This window comes from Misgurnus anguillicaudatus, chromosome 21 (assembly GCF_027580225.2).
Source record: "Misgurnus anguillicaudatus chromosome 21, ASM2758022v2, whole genome shotgun sequence".
Classification (NCBI taxonomy): domain Eukaryota; kingdom Metazoa; phylum Chordata; class Actinopteri; order Cypriniformes; family Cobitidae; genus Misgurnus; species Misgurnus anguillicaudatus.
This window is the reverse complement of record NC_073357.2, coordinates 45,956,145-45,979,905: the sequence shown is the minus strand read 5'-3', so window position 1 is coordinate 45,979,905 and position 23,761 is coordinate 45,956,145. Positions and strand designations below refer to the sequence as shown.

General features: G+C 37.8%; 1 protein-coding gene across 1 annotated transcript in view; it reads left to right on the top strand.

Annotated features, from left to right (window-relative positions):
* The window catches only part of iqgap1 (IQ motif containing GTPase activating protein 1), a 53,404-nt gene that overhangs the window by 1,594 nt on the left and 28,049 nt on the right, over positions 1-23,761 (top strand). The window contains exons 2-5 of the mRNA XM_073859244.1: positions 3,246-3,348; positions 22,924-23,080; positions 23,170-23,247; positions 23,423-23,499. Of these exons, the coding sequence (XP_073715345.1) occupies positions 3,246-3,348; positions 22,924-23,080; positions 23,170-23,247; positions 23,423-23,499 (415 nt within the window). The remainder of the gene's footprint in view (positions 1-3,245; positions 3,349-22,923; positions 23,081-23,169; positions 23,248-23,422; positions 23,500-23,761) is intronic.

The window sequence follows — 23,761 nt, the reverse complement described above, 5'->3', positions numbered from 1 at the left end:
GAAACTGTTCAGATAGAGCGCAGCACATGAGTCACTAACATATTAAGACAACCAACCGTTTGTGGGTCACTATATTTCAGTGAATGTAAATAAATGGGTGATTTTGTAATTGCAGGTACATTTGATGTCCAGAGTTATTGATCTTTCTGCTTTTTCGAATGGTTATATTTTGACGCTCATTATCATGGATTACAAGATGTTACAGGCCATAACAATATAATATTTTGTGTAAAAACAAGTGTCTTTTATAAATGAAAATCATGATTTCCTGTTGTCTGAATTAGTCAGTGTCAATTCTGTTAGTAAGTAACATAGTAACAGTTTGACAGTCATGTTTATGTGTGTGTGTGTGAGAGAGAGAGAGAGAGAGAAAAGAGAGAAGTGTGTGTTTTTCTGTGTATGACTGCCAGTTCTGTTACATACTGTCAACACTGTTCTCTACATTTGTAACAGAGTTTGCCGGTAACAGGGTTTGCGGGCAACAGAGTAACAGGGTTTGCGGGCAATGAGCAACAGGGTAACAGGGACAATGAGCAACAGGGTAACAGGGACAATGAGCAACAGGGTAACAGGGACAATGAGCAACAGGGTAACAGGGACAATGAGCAACAGGGTAACAGGGTTTGCGGGCAACAGGGTAACAGGGTTTGCGGGTAACAGGGTTTGCGGGCAACAGGGTAACAGGGTTTGCGGGTAACAGGGTTTGCGGGCAACAGGGTAACAGGGTTTGCGGGTAACAGGGTTTGCGGGCAACAGGGTTTGCGGGCAACAGGGTTTGCGGGCAACAGGGTTTGCGGGCAACAGGGTAACAGGGTTTGCGGGTAACAGGGTTTGCGGGCAACAGGTTAACAGGGTTTGCGGGCAACAGGGTAACAGGGTTTGCTGGCACCAGGGTTTGCTGGCACCAGGGTTTGCTGGCACCAGGGTAACAGGGTTTGCGGGCAACAGGGTAACAGGGTTTGCGGCCAACAGGGTAACAGGGTTTGCGGGCAACACGGGTTTGCGGGCAACAGAGTAACAGGGTTTGCGGGCAACAGGGTTTGCGGGCAACAGGGTTTGCGGGCAACAGGGTTTGCGGGCAACAGGGTTTGCCACTAACAGGGTTTGCCGGTAACAGGGTTTGCCGGTAACAGAGTAACAGGGTTTGCCGGTAACAGAGTAACAGTTAACAGAGTAACAGGGTTTGCCGGTAACAGGGTTTGCCGGTAACAGAGTTTAACACTGACTAATTTGGACAACAGAAAATTTGGATTTTCATCGTAAAAGACACTTTTACAGAAAATATTAGTTTGTCATGGCCTGTAACTTCTTGTGACCCATGACAATGAGTACCAAATACAGCTGCGTGATTAATAGATAAAAGAATCTCATGCGATCTTCTTTCTAAATGACAGTGATTCAATTGCATATTATTTCCCTGTATTCAGATGCTGCATTCACATGTTCACACATTTACCTTACAACAATCCAAGATGCTATATCAGTCAAACTTACTCACACAGTGTAAAATCAAACCCTATTCAACAAATAAGTGTTTTTAAGGTTGGAGTGTACAAAAAGCACAGGTGCTATTTATTTTAATTCTTTTTGTTTATTAATGTTAACATTCATTCATTTGTTTATGTTTACCAGCTAAAGAGACTTTGAAGACCATTTTGAGACTGTTACTTTTGCATCTAGCTAGAGCCCGACCGATTTATCGTTTTGCCGATTTTATCGGCCGATATGAGCATGTCGCAGATATATCTGTATCGGCGTATAAGCCGCAGATATGCGCCGATATGAACGTTTGTTACAGAACACATTAAATGCATTTGAAAGATGTAAGTACTTGTTTGTCCAGCAGAGTGCGCCATACTGGTTGCTAATGGTGACCCAGATCACTCACTGTAGTGACACCAGCCAATCCCCCACCCCCTTCACTTCAGTCAGTCAGTCTCTCAGTTCAGGTGGCATAGAAGCAGTCACGCAGTGTCTTCTTCACAACATTTTTACACCTGGTATTAAGACGCGCTTTGGTCGATTGGATTATAAATGGACAAGAGAGACGCATTCCCGCTTACATTTGGTGTTTTTAATCCGTCTCTTTGTCGACTTGCGAGTTAAAACGCAAGCGGGAGAAATGACGCGAGACGGAGAAATGACACGTTTAAACTACGCGCAGCTGTGCACTTATATAACACTATATGAGATTACTGCTGCTTGTGTTGTTAGTTAACACGCTCATTTCAGAGCAATTGATTCAATAAGCTCGCGCAACTCTACACCCTTGCTAAATAAAAGAGGCGGAGCGAAGACGCATTAGTTTTATTAAAGTCTAAAGTTTGCACGGAACCCTGGGTTTGTGTTATAAAAACGTTGTGCACAACATTAAACATAGTGTACATTAGTACGTGCTCCGTCAAGCATTGTCTTCGTAACGGTGAGTGGCTAACTAATTTGTGAAGTACACAACTTACTGTAAAGCTAATATTAATCAATGACTTCATAAGTTTCTCTTTATAACGTTATTCTCGTCAAAACTGCAAATGATGCAAGTTTTATGTATTTTGTTCTCTTTGTGTTTTAAAGTTATTTATAATAAGTCAAGTTTACTGTTTAGTGCACTGATATCCAACTAATTTTGAATAATAAAGTTTATTGTTAACTTCTTGCCTATAGTACATATCTTTGTCACATCAATATAAGTGTTGGATCACCACATTTGTGAGTGATCACCACATTTGTGAGTGATCATTGCATTGCATTGTATTTATTCATAGTATATTATGTTAAAGTATATAGTGTATTCTATGTACAGTACTTTAGTATAATATACTGTAGTATATACTGAACTATAATGTACACATAAAGAATATCGGCCGATATATCGTTATCGGTCTTTTTTTACTCCCTAATATCTGTATCGGCATCGGCCCGAAAAAACGCATATCGGTCGGGCTCTACATCTAGCACTTGTCCTGTATAGTAAATTTTTTTTATTGAGTGCAATAAATGTTTGTTGTTGAAAAAAATAAGAATCATGATCTCATTTCCCATGGAGAAAAAGCGTGATTCACATTTGAGTAAGAATAGTGCAGCATATCAAAATATACATTTAGAAAAAGCAGAAAACCTAATGACATTGGACACAAAATGTATTTACTCACAAATGAAAAAACTCACAAATGAAAAACTTTGTGTCAAACATATCAATATCTCCAGCTCACGTGTTTGTCATTTTTACATTTCTGCTCTTATTTTAGCTGTTCTGGATGGCATGGAGCGGCTCACGGCCGAGGAGATGGATGAGCGCAGACAGCAGAACATGGCTTATGAATACTTGTGTCATCTGGAAGAAGCTAAACGGTCAGAACTCAAATCTCTTGTGCAACTCCTATAGACCATACATCCTGTTTGGTTTTGCTTCATGTTTGTAATATACCAAATTCCTGTTCTATAGGGGTGTTTTAGCAGATAAGGAAAGCAGGGTCTGTTGGTTTAACTCTTAAGGATGGTAACTGTTTTAAGTAAATGTTTTGTGTAAGAAACCTATCGTGGCAGTTATATGAAGTCGTGATGCAAATACCTCAGAGTGTTTTGTTGAAATAGCAGCGTAGCTTCAGTTGGTGGTTTGTTTAATGAGTACTTTTCACATGATTGTGGGTGCCAGAAATCATCCTGCATGTCCCAGCAGCTCCCAGCACGGCTAATATCAGAATAATCCAGTCTTAATACTGTTATTCATTCTTATTTCTTGGTTCTTAGATATGGTCAATGCAATAACAACAACTTTTATGCATTTGTCAGACAATTTCATTTTCATGGTGCATATGTTTTTTGGGATGTGGGTGATTCTTGCGAAATAAGACTTATGAGTTGTCATGAAACATTTTGATAAAAAAGTAAATGCAAAAACAGAGTATTAAAAAAAGAAGCATACAGTTACAAACATCTCTTCATGTACTATTTTGCACATGATTTCAAATGACATCATACAAACCAATTTTTTTTTCACATTTAAGGGGAAAATTTTCACTAACGCATCATGTCCATGACTGGATTTGGGTTCTTTGACATGGAAATATTTATAATTTAAAAAATCTAAAAAATAAAAAGCTTCCGTGCATGTTATACTATAAACATTAACAGTAAAGAAACATGTGATATTTGGTGATCATTGGTAAATGTAGAGACAATAATAAGGAACATAAATTTGTCCAAGAAAAATGTTCTCATCCTCCGCAACAATTTTCAATCATTGTTTAAGCGCTCAATGAACTAACATTTAAAAAAAATTAGTTGGAAGGGACATAATTGACTGTGACACTCAAGATGGCTAACATGTAAGCAGTTCTTATATTTTCTCTCCAGATAAAAGTTGAAATTTTATTTGACAACTTTTTAGTTCTCATTACCGAAACATGAGTTTGTAAATGCATATATTTAATGTAATATTATGTTGCGGTAATGATAATTTTTGATAATGATAATCTAAAAAATGTAAATAATTCTATAGGAAATATTTTTAAATCCTCTAACAATAATGGTTATCGTAAGTTCAGACCTTAATCTTATATGTGCAAAAAATTGGCTTCAAGGGCTTTTTAAAAACATCTCATGCTGGACACCTTCTAAGTCTGGATTTCGTGAGACTCACCCATGTGTATTTTTAACCCATTTAATTGCCTGTCAAATTAAAAATCATAAGGCTTAGAGATGTATTTGGGGAAGCATCAGCACATCTCTTCTTAACACACCAAATGATTTAAGCTATCACATATTTTTAGTGCTGCCGCGAATAGTCGACGTAGTCGACGTAATCGACGATGAAAATTTGTCGACAGCAATTTTTTTAGTCGAGGAGTCGCATATTTATTTTTTTCCGTCTCAAACGGCCCACTGTAATTCTGTCTCATGTCTCAAATGGCTCAATGTAATTCACCTCCACACCAATCTGTGCGCTGTGTGCGCCCTGCTGGTTAATCTGCTACGCTATCATCTTTCTTCCCTCTCCCCCTGCCTTCACTGCTTTAATTTTGAAAAATTGGCGGTGGCAGGTGAGTCTATGGAATTATGAGTCGGAAAGCTTCCGAAGTATGAAAGTATTTTAAGCCACGTTGTGATAAAAGAGTGGTCTGTTACACCGTGCCAAACGTCGCTGGCTTATCACGGGAGCACAACGACAATGCACGAGCATCTCAAACGAAAACACTCGGGAGTTATTGACGATACACCCACAGAGAATAGGACAACGTAAGTAACTGTTATATGATTATTAATGAAACGGCGAGCTAGTCAGTACTGTTTTATTAACTCTTTTGAGAAGTACAATGACTCTGTCTTTGGATGTTAAAGGCTATCAGTGTTTGCTCGTGATTCCGCCACGGAATCAACACTGGACGCAACAAATAGATTTTTCATGATTCCCATTTACATTTTTATTTTACTATTTTAAACGGCTCAATTCATTGTTGCGAGTGTTCAGCGCGTCTCTCTCTCTCTCTCTCTCTCTCTCTCTCTCTCTCTCTCTCTCTATCACTCATGTTGCTTGCAGCGCCTCGACCGCGCGCTCCTCTCTCTTACGTGACAGTGAAAAGGTGGCAGTGTTTTTAATGTACTTTCTTTTTTGCGTAAACGTCAACATTCACAGATGTCTCTGACAAAGACGACTGATCGAGTTAACATGACTTGAAGAAAGATTAGCAGTAGTCTGTTTTCGAGCTTTCTCCCTCCCTATGATGCTGTATGCCGTGTTCTGTAGTCTATGTAACAACAACAGTGTATTTTCTTATATTTCTGAATTTGCACCGAATTGTCTGCGCTATATCACTCGCATTTAAAATCAAGAATTGGCTCAAAACACAACAACAATTATGAGAAGAGCAACAGCAGTAAGGCTACAATGTAAATGTATGGTGATTTTTGCATATCTAAATCAGGATTTTAGCAGCAGTTAAAGGAACAGCTGGTTGGATAAAAAACGAGGTGATGGGTCATGTTTAGTCACTATTTTATAGGCTACAACAGAACAGATAATATGTAAAATAGCATTCAGTTGTGTTAAAATGCAATATAAGATCAAAGAGTAGAAGTGAAACATTTCATATTTCTATTAAGCATCTACTTTGCACTGGAAGTTTTTATTATTATTTATATTGTTTACATTGTAATTTTTTATTTGGTAACATTTAAGTTATTCATATTGTTTATGACACCGGTGGGTTCAAAATAAAATGGACACAATGAAATAACAAACACTTTTTTTAAATAGTCGTTTAGAATAGTCGACTATTCGAAAAATTAGTCGAAAGATTAGTCGTTAGAAAATTAGTCGTTAGTGGCAGCACTACATATTTTACATTATGAGCTAAAATGTATTTTTGGGATACCATCGTGTCTCTTCCATCATTAAACAGTGCTTTGGTCTGTCTGTATTAGCCTGTGCTTTGCAAAATTCAGATTTTTCTGAACTTCTGGAGAATATTGAGGCAGTGGTGTGTCAGTACACAGTAAATGCACACACAGACACATCGGTAGTGCAAGAGGAAGTGAGTCAGTCCCTGTTGATTTCAGTATCTCACTCTGTAACTGTAGCAACATGTGGTTGTCATAGCAACTGGTTCCGGTGTCTGCGTCTTTGAGGGAATGAGTGCGTGACATAGTGGGAGAGAGAGAGAAAAAGAGAGAGAGTTGTACTATATATGTAGCGGGCGGTGATGTTAAGGAGGCGGAGCCTATGTATCATGGTTTGGTTCAGTTATCACAGGACTTTCTCAAGTCTGTCCTCATTTGTCCTAATGTGTACTCGGTAGGCCTAAATTCCTTGCTTTAATTACAAATCAACCAACCGTACAGCATCACCGCTATGCTCAACGTCATCCATCAGGCCTTTGTCCGGAGGCGAGGGAAAGTTTCTTCTCGTGCCTTCTTAAGCTAACAGATTTTACCCTCGGGTTGGATTCAGAAATGCTGGAACGCATGGGGCACACAGCAATATTGATGCACACCAGACCAGACTGAGGAATGAAGGGAATTTCGCAGGTTTACATGCACTGCAAACGCTGGCGTCAGGTTGTTGTAAGAATACCACAGTGCTGATGTTTTTGAAAGGGCTTGCATTGTTCGGTTATTTTTATACCACTACCTGCTTTAAAGCAAGAAAACCTGCTATTTATGCTAATATGCTGCTTTGTATTACTTGTCCTTGAGCAATAGGGTTGGGTACCGTTGACATTTCAATCTGTACTAGTATTGGTATCTCAAGTTTGATTTATTGAATATATAAGCTGTGTCCCAATTTGAAGGCTGCGACCTTTTAAGGACATATTCTAAGACCGATTGCATCAAAAAAATGTGACTTAAGGCTAATAAGGCCATCCTAATTCGAAAGATGCCTAAAATGAAGCCTCAAAATGTGTCCTTATTTCTCTGTGCTGCTAAGGATAGAACGAATGGATCCTTCACAGCCTAGGCTATCCGTAGATTCATTGGGCCCCTGTAACGGCTGAATATAAGGTCTGGATATTTAAAAATAAACATTTAAAACCTACATCAGGGTTTCCCGCAAAAAAATCTGTTAGTTAAGGTGGTAGGGTTGTGCGGGGCCGGGGGCATGGCAATCAAAGGGCCAGGGCATATGCTTCATGATGAAAATATTTTTATTTTTAAAACACTCAAATAAAACTCGATTTGGAGAAACTATGACAGAGAATGAACACATATTAGATTATAAATGAATTAAATGTTTTATCAACTGGCTAGTTATCCTCCAGACAGTGACGGACCATGTCTTTCTCTCATTTCGGCCATGTGGCGCGCGTGCCCGCTCGCGGTGTGAAGCGCGTCCACGCTATTCTCCGAGATGCACTTGACGGCCTTTTGTGCAGCAAAATTTTTTTTTGGACGACCTAGTTAAGGTCATAGGGTTTCCCAGCTTAGGTGGGCCGCCCGAACTGAAAGTGCTGTGGGAAACCCTGTACATTAAAAAAAAATTGTACATTGCATAACATGTATTTATGAGATATAGTATATTCTGTTAATGTATATAGTGTATTCTATGTACAGTACTGTAGTATAATAACCTGTAGTTTATAAAACGGTTAGTTCCAATCCTTGATTCTGATTGGTCAATAGGTGTGCTTTATTCACGATAAAGCACTGCTATGACCGCTTCACTCAACTGTTCTATTTAATATCACTGCGCCCTTAGCAACACCCTTAGCAACACATAAACATATAATGAGGCAAAGTCTGAGAACAGTTTGTTGTTTTTATTTGAGCTTTCATGTTGTTGTTCGCAGTCAGGGACTATTTTTTCTAGCGGAAGGAATGCTTTTATTGATTTAACTTCATGAAAGTTGCACTAATATTTCTTTTACTTTAATATTGTGTGGTAACCGTTTTATAAAAGCAATAAGGTACTCGAGGCAAGTGCTGTATCGTGAATAAGTAACGGCTGAAGGGGTTGCAGGCACTGCCTCTCGTACCTTATTGCTTACATATGTGTACTGTACTATAATATACACATAAAGAATATACTCCCTAATATCTGTATCGACATTGGCTCAAAAAAATGCATATCGGTCGGGCTCTAGTTTAATCTACATCAGCGTGTCATATTTTCTAAAATAAATGAATATTTTTTATTTTATTTAACTTATTTTAAAAAGGTCAAATGTCTCCGCCTGTCCCGCTGACAGGGGCATGCAGCAGGTGATGCAAATTATGGGTCTTCCGAAGGCTAGACAGTAGGGGTGGCACGGTTCACAAAACCCTCGGTTCGGTTCGTATCACGGTTCTATGGTCACGGTTCTCGGTTCAGTACGGTTCTTGTTGTTATTTTTTTAACACTCCAGAAATGTATTATCTTATTAATGTATTAATAATCCATAATTTAGGATACAGTATTAAAAAAAGTTATATCATGTAATCATGCACAAACTGAATTTGACTTTAAGCACATTATTGGGAACATCCCTGAGGAAAGCCAGGCGAGATTTTGACACAGCGAGAGGGAAGACATTGATGATTTCAACATGCTTTTCATTTATTTGGCAAAAAAGAGAATGTGTATTGCCATCTACATGAACTTTGTGTGCATTTTTAGCACACAAAGATAACTTGCATTTATCAAAATGCCAACATCAGTGTAGCTTTAAGATTTATCACTGAGAGGCTGCTTAAATACTGCAGAGTATATGTGGACGAGAGAGAAACATAACTTTTACACATGTAATATTTAAATCCGTCTCTTTTGTCCACTTTTGACCATTTCTGTCCTGATTACTTTAAGGGGCAGTTTATGAAATAAGATCGCGCAACTTTCACACGCTAGCAAAATGAAACTACGCGGAAATCAGCCGCTTTCGTTTTATCAACGAAAGGCTAAAAATAGCGCTGAATACGAAAAGACGTAAAACAGTGTTCATTACCTCAGATAAATGGTCGGAGAGAAGGCTGTCGCGTGTGGCTGTATCTATTGTTTAATTTCCGCTGTCATCATAGGTAACATGAAATAAAAAATGTTTCCACAAACCAAACTTATATGACGCTGGCGCATCCTCCAACTGCGGGCAGACTTCTTTTTGTCTCCCTCTTGCCATTTCTACATGTAACATGACCGGCAGCACTCACTCTCCACACCAGTCACCTCTTCTTTCGCGCTATTCGCGAAAGGGGAACACGCTATCTGAGGTCACATACAGGGCACGAGGCAACATACATTGCGCATGCCATGAACCGTTGAACCGTACGACACACACGTGCTCCGAACCGAGACAAGCGAACCGAACGGTTCGGATTTTTTTCATGAACCGTGCCACCCCTACTAGACAGTGGACTTTTGAGGATGCCACATTCAAAGAACGAATGCTCGCCTTCTGAGGTCGCGTCCTTAGAAGGTCGCAGCCTTTAAATTGGGATACAGCTTGTGTGTGTGTGTGTGTGTGTGTGTGTGTGTGTGTGTGTGTGTGTGTGTGTGTGTGTGTGTGTGTGTGTGTGTGTGTGTGTGTGTGTGTGTGTGTGTGTGTGTTTGTGTGTGTGTGTGTGTGTGTGTGTGGGCCCTCACGCGTTCTTGCGCGTATGTGCACAGGCACATTGATGCATTGGCTTCTATAATGCATACACATATTTTGAAATATAAAAATGTAAGCGAGGATCAAATGTTAGTTTCTTAACAAACGTGCGTGTTCATAGGCGGCAATTTCTTTTTCCGCTGGTCGGTGCTGCTCGTATCAACGTCAAGCAATGCTTATGTATCTTGGCAATAACAAAAGCTCTGGAGCGTCTTACCAACTTGAAAAGATGAAGGAAAGTGATGCAGTCATGTTTTCTGTGTGGTTTGAGATACAAAATGTGAAGCAATTGAGCATATGTGCTTGGCCATTTCGGCCCCGGAGCACCCACAGGATCAGTGCCTATGTCAGTCACACCACACAGTTTAAGTGAGGAACCTTATTGGGGTTATAATGTTTCCAGCCACGCTGAAAACACGCTCTGATGGTGTACTGGTAGTACAGGTTGATACCTTTTTCGCAACCATAACCAAGAGAGAAGTTGTAAGAATAAAAGTATAATATAAGTTATATCTGGATTTCTTTTTTTTGTTCTATTAACAGATGCTAAAGCAGTGGTGCAAACAAAACGTTAATGTACTACTTATAGGTTTGTTACAAAACTGTGGCAGGACAGACTGTATTTTGGAATAATGTGGCATTGCGGAGGGACAACATAATGTAACGTCCACGCTACACTGCTATTTGCTGGAAGAAGTATTTAACTACTGTTAAAGCTATACTGTTTTAAAAGTAACTGAACTACCGTCAAGCTACAGAAAAATTTAGTTTTCTCTAGAAGTTAGTAGCGTTGCTACTTTTAGTTAACTACTCCCCACCACTGTTGGTACCCAACCCTACTGTGCAATGCAATGCAAATTTTGTATTTCCATTCAGAGACCTTTCTGTGTCATGACCACAATGGCATTTACTTCTTTCATTATTTATTTATATAGAATTTAAATATTGTGTACAGAACAATCCTGCAGTAAATTTGTTTATAAGCAAGGGCAAGAAGAAAAAGATAAATATCAGGGCACAGGGTCACAGCTGTGAAGATTAGTCATAGATTACTTTGTGGTGGGTCAGTCATTTTTAAACCTGCCAATTTTGTTCTCCATATTATAATTCTGTTTAGTGAAGTGCCATTGAGGAATGTGGGCCAGCGTGTCTTTCGTATGTTGGAGTTTCACTTTCTATAAGTATTTTAAAAGTTCCTTTAAGGACCAGCCCACTGCATCTTCCATGTCCAACATGATGCATACCAAGAAAAGAGAGTTCAAAACGCTGTAAAGCAGTGGTCTCCAAAATGGTGCCCGCGGGCACCAGGTTGCCCCCCCAGAGTCTGTGAGGTGCCCGCCAAAGCACTCTCTATTAATAGGCTCAATTGTAATATTTATTTATTACATAGTTTTTATATTTGCTATGCTTCTTTTATGTAATTTAACATTATAAACAATGATAAAACACATCAACAAGTAAAATAAAATATCAACAAGTAAAACAAAAACGTAGAATGTTTTATCCATTGTTGTAGCCCTTACTTACATAAAGGTTGAAGACCCCTGCTGTAAAGAATGCTTGCCCTCAGGATCTTCCCAAAGTCAGCATTCCTCAACGAATTACAAATCTTCTCATGTCATGAGATCTCCAAAGCAGGTTGTTGGCCATCTTTTTTGAAGCGTTATACGACCCTTTCATTTTGCATGCTGTTAATTGTTGGCTTTACAGTGAGAGGAAAGTGATGCAGGAGAGAGAGGGGTATGTGAAAAGATGGTGTGTATGCTTCACCACAGTTTTCTATGAGGCATTATGGTTCACCACTGCTATGATTAGTGTTTATGCTGGGTTGTGAGAACACTTGGTTTACTCCATCTTAACTGGTTCCTTCCAAAGCACCGCCCACTGTCATAATGCTGTAAAAAGTGTAGCCAGTAGCTTTGATGTTTATATTACTTTATATTGATGGGGATACAAGTGCAATGTGTTCACAAATAGTTTGCTTCATGTCATTTCCTTGAATATCTTTGGCATGATAAATTGATAATTTGTTTTAGACGCTAAACATTGCTGTATAAATAACTGTGATTTTGGCTGCAGTGCCGTTGTGGACATGCTTTTTTTCTGCACTTTGTACACCACACAAAACTTGACTGTCCACACGGTTTTCAGAAACTTTTTATTAAAACAATGAGTGGTTCCTCTTTTTGCAAAAAACTTTTTCATGCAATTTCCTGTTATGCTACAGGCGGTCAAAGTGAGACCCCTCATCTGTCAGATCGTGTGTGTGTGTGTGTGTGTGTGTGTGTGTGTGGTCATCTATGGGGAATCAATCTCAGAGGATTTACTGTGCATTATACTGCTCATTTCCTGAATTTTTTTAAGTCGCCTTGTTGTGAACATCAAGCTTGTATTGTTGTTTATAATTAGTGATGCACCGATATATCAGCCGCCGATATTTATCGGCCGATTTTTGATGAATTTGAAACCATCGGCATATCGGCAATAGCACGAGAAAGGCCGATACCGATTGTTTATTAATTAACTGCATTAAGAAATCCATTACATGTAAAAAATTAATTAATGTTGTTGTTAATAAAATAAATGCTGTATAGCAAAACCACCTTTGAAGGTTGTCATGCTGTCTTATTATATTTGTTTTAGCTTAATTTGTGCCTCTTTTATTATGTTGGTCAGTTGAATGTTAATTAGATACAATCCATGTTCAGTAAAAATAATCTGATGCAGAAATAAACTAGCTAATAGACCAACTGTGTAGTATTGTATACAAGTGTTTAATATCGGCATCGGTATCGGCCAGAAGTTGTCTGTTTAAATCTGTATCGACCCAAAAAAATCATATCGGTGCATCCCTATTTACAATGTTAAATAATGTTTCCTGGTCAGGTTTTAGTTATATTGGGACATTGAAGTATATTTACACCTTGTATTGACATATCTTAAAACATATCAGTGTCGTTGATATGTCTCAAGATGCACACAGTAATGTTTTTTGTAAGGTATGTTTGTAAAACAAACAACTACTTAAATGTCCTCATATAACTAAGGCCTAGTCCTTGATTAATCTAAACCCTGTCTGGGTATATCTTTTAAAGGTAGGGTAAAAGATTTGATCCTGAAACATTTTTTGTTATGCTGGTTAAAAGTCTCCTCACATCCTGATAGCAATCCCTGTGTTAAGTTGTTTAAATGTATTTGTAGAAATTTATGTCATCTGTGAAAGGCGTAGGACCAAAAAATGTTCAACAAATCATAGATTTCGGTCCGAACGGAAGTTTCCATTTTTGTCCCTCATACGTAAGCATAATTTGAATGCCCACCGCGCAGCGAGTCCACGCAGACACCATACGTCATCGGCGCGTTCACGTGCGCTCACCTCCTGCCTGTAAACAGTGAGAACAGCAAACTTTTCTGTTAAATTGACAACCTACACAGGAGGCACAAAACTAAAGGCATCTTTTATAACAACAACAGCAAAAACTGCCTGGATCAGCAAGAGCAAAAACCCAAATGAACATCGGTAACTTTACTGCTTTACCACGAGATGCAAACAGCTGCAGGACGCAAAGGGTCTGAAAGAGTCGTTGCACTGTTTATTTTGGTAAGGTAGGTATGCGATATGTTTGTATTGAGATGGATTCAGATATTCTACTTTGATGAAACATTGTGTTGCTTATGAAATTTGTGTTCGTTTACGGATTAGCGTAACGATATAGTTACTACGTCTACACAACCGAACGTGTGCTTAAACTAATTCTGATGTAAACCAGTTGTTTGGTTATTTTGGAAGTGTTATTCACTTTGTACTGCAAAGCTGTCTCACTGCTGAATGAGACATGAGATGTGACCGTCTGTTCTGTCCGTGTTCATGTGTTTTGGAAGATGCGTGACTTTGGATGGCGGTTTGACTTGAGGGTGGGATCGGGATTTCATTGCTAGGCGGCTACCGTTAGCATTTTTCAAAATGTGTTACCCTACCTTTAAGAGATGATTTAAATGTAGATAATGTAGATGTGATCTGATGAAAAAGATAAGACTGAGACAGCCCTGTAACCTTTGGATTTAAGTTACTGCTCAAAGCAGTTCTCTGGCCAAGTCACAACATTTGCTTACATTTGCTTGATTGTAAATATTATTTCTGTTATACATTTAGTTTTTATATCCTAAAAGTATATGTTTATTTGCATGTTTAAAATCCCAGGTTTCAGTGTTAAACTTTCACAATGCAATAGTGTTACTTGATACAGAGTGATAGTGTGTGATTGTTGTGACGCAATCGTCTCTGAAGTGGTTGTAAATTAACTTTAAATGAGGTTACAAGGTAACTGCAGTTAGACAATAAATGCCACCAGTGAATTAAAAGATAAAAACCCCTTTCGGATCAGGGAGTGGAGCGGCATCGAATTAATATCCGACCAGACGACACTTTACTAACTCACTTCTGCTAAGAGATGCAATGATGTAATTACAGAAATATGAGGTCATTGCTTTTTATAAGATTTGCATTAGTGCAACCTCCATTTACTCTCATACTAGACAACCTCTCCCTTGTTTAGACAGGAAAGAGCTCACACCCGTGTATTTATCCACCCCGCCCTTCATTACCCAGTTTTCCCTTCCCTCATGCCCTTTACAGGTGCTATTCCCAGGAAATGTGTGCATCCGATTGGCTTGAAAACAAAAATCAGGCTTTAAGAATTTAGCATTTTTATGTTGACCTGGTTGATCGGTCAATCTAAATTTAATAAGTTTGTTTCTTTGATGCATGTTTGGGTTAGACATCTGAGGGCTGAGTTGTTGCTTCATCCAACATTTTCTCTGGGAATTTGTGGCAGCTAAATTATTTGTCCTTCATGAATTGGTGAATTATTCATTAATTTTTTCTGCAAGAAAACTGTACAGGGTCACTTGGCCCCTTGGGTCACAGCTGCGATACCAATGATACAAGCACACAGTAAGTATATTGTCACTCACTAAAGTGTAAAGCTATGTAAGCTGAAGAGAAGAAAATACAAGACCAATGTTTTAACTAGGGATGCACCGGTGGGATTTTTTGGGCCGATGCCGATTTAAACAGACAACTTCTGGCCGATACCAATATTAAACACTTGTATACAATACTATACAGGTGGTCTATAAGCTAGTTTATTTCTGCATCAAATAATTTTTACTGAACATGGATTTGATCTAATTAACATTCAACTGACCAACATAATAAGAGAGTCACAAATTAAGCTAAAACAGCATGACAACCTTCAAAGGTGGTTTTTGCTATTCAGCATTTATTTTATTAACAACATTAACTCATTTTTTACATATAATGGATTTCTTTTTGCAGTTAATCAATAAACAATCAGTATCGGCCTTTCTCGTGCTATTGCCAATATGCCGATGGTTTCAAATTCATCCAAAATCGGCCGATAAATATCGGTGCATCACTAGTTTTAACACTGTGTGCTTTGAAATGGAACAGTTTAAAACCATAACCATTCCAAAACCATTTAGGAAATTAGAGATCTTGGAAGAGTCCTCCAGGGGCTATTTCCTGTCATTTCCTTTTTTTGGACATTAATCCACATTTAAAAATAGGACTGGGATTATTCAAAGTCTAGTAAAAATATGGAAATATGTATTTTGAAATGGTTTCGGATTAGGGTTTAAGATTCTGTACTTTTTTTTTAGGCCTCAATTCACACTGCACAATTGTGAGGGGAACTAACTTTATACGTCGTCATCTACTAAAAATAACAATGGAACTAGTTTATAAAATGTATGGCTAAGAAAGGTCAAGTAAAGTCAGAAAAAAGTAATGTTCTGACAATAAGTCAAAATAGCATTTTTTGCTTGTAAATGCTACTAGGTTTGATAGTTTTTTGACTACGTTTAAATACACCCTCATAATGAGATTATAATAAGATATTGGAAATATTGTAATTTTACTTTACATCATGTAAACACAATGCTTCTATTATTGTGATTAAGCTCATAATCACAGCAAATATATTTGGATGCAGATTTTATTCACAATACATGGCCATATTAACACTTTAATCGCATCTAAACGACACTAACTGAAGTGCGCATGTGTTTTTGTCATGCACCTTATGTGAAAATTTGTAGTAAACTTTAGGAAGTTTTCCCTGAACTCTGTCAACACTACTCGCTGTCAGCAGTATGCCTTCATCAATAAACAGTACAAAGAACACAATAGCAGTGTATAAAGCCACTACAGACCATTGTCCTAATATTTCTGCACTGAATAACAAAATGCTTTCATAGGAACGTAGTTGTCATTTTATGTAAATAAATTAACCAGTGACCTGTAACACTTACCTATATGCGACTTTGTGCTGTGCATTGGACTTTGAATAATGTGTAAACAGGAGTGAAGGTTTGAGTCATGTAAGCGTCTTTCTGCGATTAAGTCCTTACTCTGATTATGGAAATAATCACATTATTGATATACTGGTATGTAAACATAGTCATAGTTAAAGTGTGGCATAAGTCTCTAAACTCTTTGGGTCACCGTATTCGTTCACCTATTTGATCAAGATGAACATCTAACCCCAACTAGCCGAGTACAGTAGATAAAAAGACCCAAGCCAATAAAGTGGCAAAACTAAAAGCAGCCCATAGAGTTCAGACATTTCCTGCTGAGTCGTTGAGTGCTTAAGAAATCTGATGCTGGAGGTCATGCTGCATTGAATTTCATTGCTGCACTTAAGTATATAATGCAACATTTGGCTAATCTACACTGTAAAACACTTTCACGCTCTTACTTATGCCAGGGCTTTTCCTCTCATTCACCTTTTTTTCTATAGAGCATTGTTATTTATAAGACTATGGTGGTTAGTGTGAGATGCAAGCAGTGATTGACAGCAGCCCAAACACCATACGTTTGCACTTAGTCATCTGCATTAGATGTAGATCCTATTTTATATGTTCTATTTAATTTTTCTTGTTACTTTATGTTATGATAATGAATAGATAAGAAACGTGTGTGTAAAACACATATCTGTATACAGTAGGTATGTCTGTGCCGTCTTTGTTCCTGGATTTCAATGTATTCAGATAAGCTCTACCACTGATTTGCCTATTATCATATCTGATACAAACAGAAGCACAATGTGTACAGTTAAATGTTTCATAGTGTTTCCCTCAGAAAAATATTAAGATCATATTCATATTTGAATAAACAATTAGGGTCAGTGCCAGGTCTAGTGCTGTCATTAATGCAAATGGAGAGGACATCAGACTCCCGATCCGATATTCTGATATCTGGGCTTTTTGGCTAGATCAGACATTGGATCGACAGCATGACTGATCCAATTCCGATACTTTGCGTTAGCCGTAGTTGTTTCTGAAAAGCTATTAAAAGGACAAAGTATAATAAAAGCACCATAATTGTTTTATGCACTATATTTAAAGTCTTTCAATACACTCAATAGCTTCAGGTGAAGGAAAGAAACGCACATTTAAAGATATTTCAGTTCACACACGTACACACAAGATAACTGTAGGCTATTTTAAAGATCTTATTTTATAAAGTCTCAGTAAGCCATTGGATGGATGCAATTCACTACGTGTCCTGGCGCATCTATTCTCTTTGTGTTTTAACAGTTATAAACTTTCCATTGCGGATCGAGGATTCCCATGAGAGGATGTTTCAAGGGCATCAATTTTGCACCCAGAAAGCCCATAAACGTAGCGTGTATATGATTTAGGCACATCAATTCTGCACCCGGAATGTGCATAAAAAGTCCGGTCAAGCGCATAATTCCCAAAATATCCATCTGCACACTAAAGCTTTTTTACTATGACAGTTTTACGCAATTAAGGAAATATATTTAGCATACTTAACTGATCAAACGTACCTATCATATGTTCTCCTAAACACTGTCATGATTAAAGGAATATTCCATTTTCTTAAAAGAAAAATCCAGATAATTTACTCACCACCATGTCATCCAAAATATTGATGTCTTTCTTTGTTCAGTCGGGAGGAGGTTATGTTTTTTGAGGAAAACATTGCATTTTTCTCATTTTAATGGACTTTAATGGGCACCAACACTTAACACGTGGCAGTTGTTTTCAGCGGAGTTTCAAAGGACTATAAACAATCCCAAACAAGGCATAAGTGTCTTATCTAGCAAAACGTTTGTCATTTTTGACAAGAAAAATAACAAATATACACTTTTAAAGCACAACTTCTCGTCTAGATCTGGTGGTGATGCGCCAGCTTGACCCCACGCAATACGTCATGACGTCAAGAGGTTACAGAAGACGAACGCGAAACTCCGCCCCAGTGTTTAAAAGGGCATATTTTTTCTTTTTCTTTTCAAAAATGAAAATCGTTTCGCTAGATAAGACCCTTATGCCTCGTTTGGGATTGTTTATAGTCCTTTAAAATTGTTGTCGTCTATTAAAGTCCATTAAAATGAGAAAAATCCTGCAATGTTTTCCTTTAAAAACATTCTTTGTTCAGTCGAGAAGAAATTAAAACATCAACATTTTGGATGACATGGTGGTGAGTAAATTATCTGGATTTTTCTTTTAAGAAAATGGAATATTCCTTTAATAATTACTAATGTTTTCTGTAACTTGTAATTCATTTTAAATGATTGATTTTTTACATTTAAAATTATCCTAGATGTAGCAGAAAGCACTATACACATTTAATTACAGTAGTATCCGGCAGGTATTGTTATTGGCAAATATTCTGAATTCTGGTATCGGAATCGGATCAGAAATGAAAAAGTGGTATTGGGACATCCCTAAAAATTGACTACTACTTATACTATATTTAACTTCTGCTTGAATTGTATTTGCTGTAAAGGAATTATTCATTTAGAAAAATGGCAAATTAAAGTCATTTCCAAATAGACTTATATTGTGCACCTCTCCATCACCACTGCTGCTCACTTTTAGGTGCGCACATGCTGCTGGTATTGACTCTAAACTAGTCTCCACCTCTTTATGAGAGTTGTGTTTTGATTGGTGGAGTTACCAAACCAAACTTATTTGAAGTTCTTCGCACAAGCGAAGAAGTGGCTGTTTGTGGCTGCAGCTGCAAGAGGGCTCAAGACTCCAGAACCAATCTGATGGGAAAAATAGAGTTAATTTGTAGATGAGTAGATTATCCTATGCTTCTTAAATACAATACTGGGCAAAAGTCTTGGGCACATAAAAACAATGTGTATTTAAATATTTGCTTGATTTTATCAGTAAAATATTTCAGTATTGAGATTTTTTGTATGATCAAGAAATCTTAAAGTATAATATGAAACCATGACTTTGGTAGATTTGGGTTTGAGCCACATTATAAAAATCTCACTTAAGTTTTACTGTATACATGATGCACCAGTAAGTATTACCGTATGTATGTATGTAGTTAAACATATAAAGCAATGTGAGTGTTTTTTGCAAAAGGAAAATAATAAATGAGGAAAATTGTGATTTGATATTGACAGTCATTTGATAGACATAACATGACCCCTCTTATGTTTATCTTCAAGTTATACACTATACAATAAAAGGAGCAGGAAGTCTTTGTGTGTCTTCCTTGTGAGACTCACTCTCTTACAGTCGCTCCCATCTTTTCCTATTGAAATGACCTCTGAACTGTGCCACTGTGCTGTTCCTGTGTCATGCAGATAGGAAGTCTGTTGCTGTAGATATGATAACACATTCAACTGGAGTCTCGGTTATTATCAGCTTAAGTCTCCAGATTGTATGTGGTTATTCAGGCATTCTGTAATATCGTATGATGGAATCCAGTTTTCAGGCCATTCTCAAGGCCTATTTATAGCAGTGACGTATTTATGGGTGTGCCTATCATGCATGTGTATGCCTGCAGACATCTCTCTCACAAAGAGCCAAGTGTTTATTAGGGGGAGTGTGAAAGGAGGATTGTTACCTACGAGTAGTGAATGTGTGCCCTGTGTGGGTCTCTACTAGGTAAAGATCTTTTGGTGGTTGTGATTCATCTGGTTAACAGCACTTAGTTAATCATTTAGCGCTCAAAGCTCATTTTTAAGGGTCACAATGACATGTAATGTGACAGTAATTGCTTCTTGTTTTAAAATAGCTTGAAAGTAACCGTACACCCTTTCCTTATATGGTATGCACTAATCCATGAATGCGACAAAATGCTTGAAGACAAACCAACCCATGTGCTTATTAGCTATTGCTGCTTGATGTTGTCAAACCAGATATTAGGCGCTTACGTTGATGCAGCGATGAAATGAGTGTGCTTTTCTAAACAAACTATAAAATACAAGAATAGCATGGCATAGCACTGTATGCAAAAAACATGGAAATTCAATGGGAGTCGAAGTGTGCACTTTGCATTGTCACCCATTATTGCTGACCTTCAAGTGGACTGCTACCCAGACTGAGCAATCCATCTCTGTGTCTGGTTTTTGATTGGGTTATATATTTTTTAGATGTTTGAAATATGTGCTTGACTTTTACAGTGGTTGTGTTGTCAGTATAGGGCTCTCAGTTTAAACTGATTTAAAGAGATAGTTCACACAAAAATGATCATTCTGTCATCAGTTACTTACCCTTATGTTGTTCTAAACCTGTATGAGTTTCTTTCCTTTGCTGAATACCAAAGAAGATATTTTGATAAATGATAGTAACACACAGTTATTGGCACCCATTAACATCCATAGTTGAAATTGTTTGGGTGGTGTGAGCATAACAGAATTACATGTATCTGTCCTGGGGCTGTCATCAGTCGGTCTTTTATTTTGCACACATTTTTTTGACAGGGCATTAAGGTGACAGCCTTGTAACGTACATACAATGGCTTTTATGGAATGTATTTATTTGTGTGTGTATGTGAGCTCAGTGAATTGAAATGTACATGAGAATGTTATGAATGCATTGGACATGTGAGCTACCTGTGAGCAGCTGGTATGGGACTGCATTATGTTTATTATGGCAGAAAACCCCTACTGAATCAAGACAAAGCAATTCCTGTGTAAAAGTTGTTTTAAATAACAGAACAGGGCGTGCTTTTAAGAGCTCCTTTTCAAGTCTTATTGTGCATCGGTTCCCTGAAATGATCAGAGATATTTGACTTTGTATTTGATTAATGCCTGAAGTGTTTAATCTGAATAAAGGCATTCAAATGTGTTGAAAAACTGTGCCAAGTCTTACAATAAACATATGCATAACAATAAACTAATCCTTGTAGTCTTAACAGCATGTCTTAACTTAATCAGACTTGTTGTGACAGCAACAAGGAATATAAAAATCTATTTATCCAAATTTCTGTCCTTACCAGCTGTGTCGGCAATAAGCATTGCTACTATTACTATTTTGTGAGTAGCTTGGTTTCTCTTTTGCGTTTGGTTGCTCCTCCCACATTGAAATGTCATTGGACTGCCTTCTAACATGATAAATGCAAAGCATAAACACAAAAAACGATTATGTATTATATTTTTTTTGATTGTAGAAGTGTGGGCAGACAAATTATTTGTCCCTACAAATGTGGTACATCAAGCCAGGTTAGAAGAATATGTTCGACACAGACTTTAATACATAAGCAACTTAAAGGTGCAGTGTGTAAACTTGAGCAATATCTAATGGTGAGGTTGCGAACTGCAACCAACTTTTCAGCTACGGTGGCCGACACACGACAAAGATAATCGGACCAATATTTGATGTGATATTTTATTCAGAAAAAGAACAGGTTATTTGAACAGGTTTTTTTATAAAGATGCACCAGCGGAGTGTTAAGACGTGCTATATAATGCCTATTTAATGCTTTTTCCACTTTATCTACCACTTAAACATAATTTAAATGGACACTCCAATTTTTTTTGAAGGTATGCTCGTTTTACAGCTCCCCTGGAGTTGGGCATTTGGTTTGTGCCGTTTTGGTGTCCATTCAGACGATCTCCAGGTCTGGCTGGACCACTTTTATCATAGCTTATCATAATCCATTGAATCTGATTAGACCATTAGCATCACGTTAAAAAATAACCAAAGAGTTTCAATATTTTTCTTATTTAAGGCTTGGCTCTTCTGTGGTTGCATCGTGTACTGGGACTGGCGGAAAATTAAAAGTTGTGATTTTCTAGGCAGATATGGCTAGGAACTATACTCTCATTCTGGTGTAATAATCAAGGACTTTGCTGACGTACAATGGCTGCAGCAGGCGCAATGATATTACACAGTGCCCGAAAATAGTCCCCTGCTATTAAAAGTTACTAAGGGGACTATTTTCAGGCAGTGCATAAAATCACTACTCCTGCTGCAGCCATGTTACATCAGCAAAGTCCTTGATTATTACACCAGAATGAGAGTATAGTTCCTATCTGCCTTGAAAATCACAACTTTTAATTTTCCGTCGGTCTTGGTACACGGTGTAACTGCAGAAGAGTCAAGTTTTAAATAGGAAAAATACAAAAACTCTTTGGTTATTTTTTAGCGCGATGCTAATGGTCTAATCCGATTCAATGCATTGTGCTAAGCTATGCTAAAAGTGCTAGCGCCAGACGCGGAGATCAGCTGAATGGATTCCAAAACGGCAAGAACCAAACGTTCAACTCTAGGGGAGCTGGAAAATGAGCATATTTTTTTAAAAAAAGTGGAGTGTCCCTTTAAATAAACAACTATTTAAATATTCAAATATAATATTACTGAAAATTGCCCATACCTACTTTATACACCACTGAAAACATAGTTATGTATATTTTATTGCATTTCTGAAAATGTATCTTTCTAAAATGTACACACTGCACCTTTAAATAAACTTTCACATTTCGATTTTATGGTGGCACTTGTAATACACTTGCATCATTTATAGTATGATTATATGCCTTGCTCAATACAACCTATCTTTCTCTTTTTTTAGGTGGATTGAGGCATGTTTAAACGAAGAGCTTCCCCCCACCACCGAGCTGGAGGAAGGTCTGAGAAATGGTGTGTATCTGGCCAAACTGGGAAACTTCTTTGCTCCCAATGTGGTCTCTCTCAAAAGGATCTATGACCGCGAGCAAACACGTTACAAGGTATCAAAGTGAAGTTTAATAAAACACGAATATAAAGATAGCAGAAGGTTACAGTTATTTGCTCATTTTTTTCTTTGTTCCACTTGTAGGCCACCGGACTCCATTTCAGACACACAGACAATACCATCCAATGGCTGAATGCAATGACAGATAAAGGACTTCCTAAGGTGGGTAGTTTAGGTGGATAAGGAGAAAGAGGGAGACAGAGAGATACAGTGTACATGTCTATTAGCAGTTTCTCCTTTTATTGAGTCACCATCATGACAGAGCTTGTTACTGAACTCCTTTCCAGGTTTAGCAAAAATATGCATTAAAGTACAAATGCTTGTGTTTCCCTGTCAGATTTTCTATCCTGAGACAACTGACATCTATGACAGGAAGAACATGCCTCGCTGTATTTACTGCATACATGCCCTCAGGTACCTAACTACCAAGTGACGCTTGTGAATTAGTCATTTGCATTTACTGACTAATAACCTTTTCATTGCCATTATAGTGAAATTACTAAACCTAAACATAAAAAAGCTTATTTACAAGGAAACATTCCTTCCTCCATTTCTAACTCAGAGTCTAGCTAAATTTTAAAATTGACGCTAGACCCAAAGGCCATAAATCTGGCTTTCAGAAACAGGAAATAACACAGCATACTGGGAGCGAGAATTTGGCAGAGGATTGGCGTTG